At 38.5% G+C, this 3,827-nt stretch overlaps 1 protein-coding gene across 1 annotated transcript; it reads right to left on the bottom strand.

The window, feature by feature from the left end:
- Positions 1 to 412: 412 nt before the first annotated feature.
- LOC308641580 (olfactory receptor 6T1-like) lies at positions 413 to 1,408 on the bottom strand (the record flags this gene model as incomplete). The annotated part of the gene is made up of 1 exon (XM_081280255.1): positions 413 to 1,408. One exon carries the CDS (start codon positions 1,406 to 1,408, stop codon positions 413 to 415), a length of 996 nt encoding a protein of 331 aa, XP_081136381.1.
- Positions 1,409 to 3,827: the final 2,419 nt, after the last annotated feature.

Genomic DNA, 3,827 nt, shown 5'->3' with positions numbered 1-3,827 from the left:
AAGGAGTCCTTACCAGGCCTCTTATCTCTAAACTCTAAGTTGCAATTTCCATGTTTAGCCTGCCCTGGTTGACAGTGTGATTGGTGGGACTGAAGCAGTGATGGGGCCCTTCAGCATACACGTGGAAAAGGATCTGCCTCTCTGCATTGAGGCCACACACCGCTGCATGCTCTCAAATTCAAATATTCCACCTCAGAAGGAATGTGTCCTAATCAGAATTCTAAAATTTTGGCCAATTGGGTTTGGCTTCTCTGTGGGGGTGTGGAGACATTAAAAGAACTACAGGCAGAATGATGAGAGTTAACTCTGATATTTCTTATTGCATATTCATTCAGACTAGCTGAGAAAGTTGTAGGGCATTGCCTGAGTCTTTAAAAAAATTCTAGCACATTAAAAATATTCCAATATATATTTAATTTCCCAATTTAATAGGGATATTTCCTTTTACTTGTGACCCACATAGTTTCCTGGAAACAGTGGAACAGTGCCACCTCAGGGCATCTCTCAGCACTTGCTTCACTTTGTCATTGCGGAGGCTGAAGATAAATGGGTTCAGGAGAGGTGTGATGATACAATTCAGGACAGAGACACCTTTGTTGAGCAGCATGGATTGAGCCTCTGACAAACGGATGTAGAGAAAGATGGAACTGCCATAGAAGATAACCACCACCGTAAGGTGTGAGGCACAGGTGGAGAACGCTTTTCTTTTCTCGGCAGCTGTGGGGGCCCTGAGGACAGTGGCAAGGATAAAGGCATAGGAAACTGAGGTCAAGGTCAGAGAGCCCAGTAACACCAATGAAGAGAGCAGGAAAGCCATCAGCTCCAGCAGGGAGGTGTCCCCACAAGAGAGCCTCAGCAAGGGCCAACTGTCACAGAAAAAGTGGTCAATCCTGTTGGGGCCACAGAAAGGGAGGCTGACCATGAGGATGGTGGGGCAAAGTACCCAGAGGAACCCAGCTAACCAGGAAGCCAGCACCAACTGGGAACAGACATAACCACTCATCAGAGTCTCATAGTGGAGAGGTCGGCAGATTGCCAAGTAACGATCCAGAGACATGACTGCTAAGAGGAAGAAGTCGGTAGTGCCTAAGAGGAAGTAGAGATAGGACTGGATCATGCAGCTGGCAAATGAGATGGTGTGATCCCCTGTGAGGATGATGTCAAGCATCTTGGGAACCACAACAGATACCAGCAGCAGCTCCAGGAAGGATAGGTTCCTCAGGAAGAAGTACATCTGTGTGTGCAGGCGGTGGTCCATCCAGCTGAGCACTATGATTAGCAGGTTGCCTGTGACTGTTACAATGTATGTCACCATCAACCCCAGAAACAAAAGCATCTGCAGGATGTGGTTACTGGGAAAGCCCAGTAGGACAAATCCTGTTATCTGAGTCCAGTTTTCAGAGCTCATCTCCAGTCACCTACTAGAGAAATGAAACACAACTTTATAAAATGGTTTATCGCTACCAATCATCATTTTATCAATCAATAAAATTATACAGAATATTTAATTCTGTCTTATATTCTGGTAATGTGTTGATTCATATTTCTGTCTAAGTGGTTTACAAAAACAAACCAATTATGATAGCAGGCAGTTAGTAATAAATAACATGGATGGTATTGAACACCAGTTTTGTATTTGGAAATTTATGTGCAGTATCCCCTCTTAGCTACCCTTAACATTAGGTTTTATTATTCTCAAGTAAGAAAAGGATGACTAAGGAAGTTTAAGTGACTCTTCAATGAGCAAAAAGGGAGCAGCGGTAAAGGCAGTTTCCTAGGCAGCCTCTGTGAGTCTAACACACTTGCTATTTCCATTGTTTGACTTAAGCAGAGAACCACATTCCTAGATAGTATGTCCTTGGAGGAATCTGCTGGAATAGAGGGATCAGGGAAGAAGTTGCAGAAGAAATGTACCATGAGAAAAGTTTTGCTTATACCAAGAACTGTTTCAGTATTTATGGCATTAATATGTCTTGGCATATCATAAAATAACATTTTAAAAATTTGGGCTTTTGTGTCCTTGGAGATTTTGTCTTCATTAATCAACTGGGAAACCATATAGATTTGGACAGTACAAAGCTCTAATTCCATTAATAAGTGTTATTTTTCTCCACTCCCAGACTTTTGTAGGTTATAAGAAATCTCTCCTTCTGGTGTAAAATGTACTAATCTCAAATGCAACTCTTCTAACATTCAAGTAGCATAAAACAGAGAGAAAGCAGGAATGTTACCAAAAAAGATAGGATGTATCAACTTGCCTCCTCAACTTTCTGCCTTACTTTGGAGATAAATTTATTTTGTCCTTGGAGTTTTGGGAGTCTTGTGAAACTTATCTACATATTTTGAAGGATTGGGTTTCACAAGACATCTTGGTTCCAAGATCCTTTTCTTACATCTTGCACTAAATACTCAGAATTGTATAATTCTTGCCTATCAATTAGGGAAAATGTTGTCAAATATTCTAGGAGAAAAAAATGAAAGTCATCATCAAATTACTATTTGACAAGGAATGAAGTATTGAGAGTTTTGACAAAATTTAATCCAGTATCATCTATTAGTACAGAATACTAATGTTAAAATGAGAACCACACATTTTCTCATTGTGCCTAAAATCACTTTAACAGAGAATATTGACTGAGGTCAGGAATCCTTCTTCAATGATGAAGAGAGAGGATTCAGGGCAAGTTCTCTCAGTATCAGTTTTGGCAGAAATAAGTCCTGGGACTTAAGTAGCTAGCTAATAATAAAACTTCATTTTGCTGGAGTCTGTATGTCTAAAATCAAAGAAATACCTTAATGACACTCCAAGAAGTTTGCTTGAGCTTTATTGTAGGGTAACAGTGCTACTGTGGCTATTTCCAAAGTATGGGATAAATATTATTAAAAGTAACTTATAAAGTCTAGCTGTCAGTATCATTTTCTGGTTATTATAAGATATATACACTAGAGTCTGAAATCCAGCATTCCTTTAGGAGTTTAACCCGAATAATCACAAGTTTCCAAAGATCTTCCTCAATTGACTAGCTGTATCTCATATAAATCTAGATAATAGCAATATCATCCCTGTACGTACATGTTTAAATTTTGTCATTTTGAACCTCAAAATAATCTTGTTGATCAGGTTATTTAATAAGTAGGACAATTTACCAAACGTCCCACAATTATATGCTGTTTATATTCTTGTTGGAAATGCATTCTTGTTTATATGCATTTTGCATTAAAAATACTTCTTGACAAGATGAGGATCAGTGAAGGGAATTAGAACTAATGGGGACACACACACATTTTTATTCAATCAACATGACTTACACAATTAGGTAGCTACTATTATTGTCTACAACTGAACAAGATGGAATATAGCAGTTTTAAGTAAAACACACACACACACACGCACACACACACAACAAACTCAGGTAGAACCAAATTTCTGACTCTGATTTCTGACTACAGCACAAACTTACAATCATAGTATGTATAACTATGAACCTTGAACCCACTGGGGAGCAGGTTGTGGATACTGATTTGGATATTGCATTCTTTCTTGGTAAATCACTTAGCAACTACACAAGGCAGGCATTATTATTTTCTCCATTCTTCAGACAAGGAGAAAGTACTCACATTAGTAAGTAGTGGAATTATTGATTACAATTTTATTCTGATTTCAGCGCCTGCACTTTTAACCTAAAACTATTGTCTTATATGAGAGTTATCTTATGTGAGTAATACAACTAAGTTATCTTATGTGCCTCAGAGCAACAATAAAACAAATTTAATATCAGATTCTATTTGTTACCTTACTTCATTTGTCAGTTGATAATAGGAGTTTT

The sequence above is a fragment of the Spermophilus citellus genome, assembly GCF_964194105.1.
Source record: "Spermophilus citellus genome assembly, chromosome: 2".
Classification (NCBI taxonomy): Eukaryota; Metazoa; Chordata; class Mammalia; order Rodentia; family Sciuridae; genus Spermophilus; species Spermophilus citellus.
The sequence above is the reverse complement of the archived record's forward strand: the minus strand, read 5'-3'. Positions and strand labels throughout refer to the sequence as shown.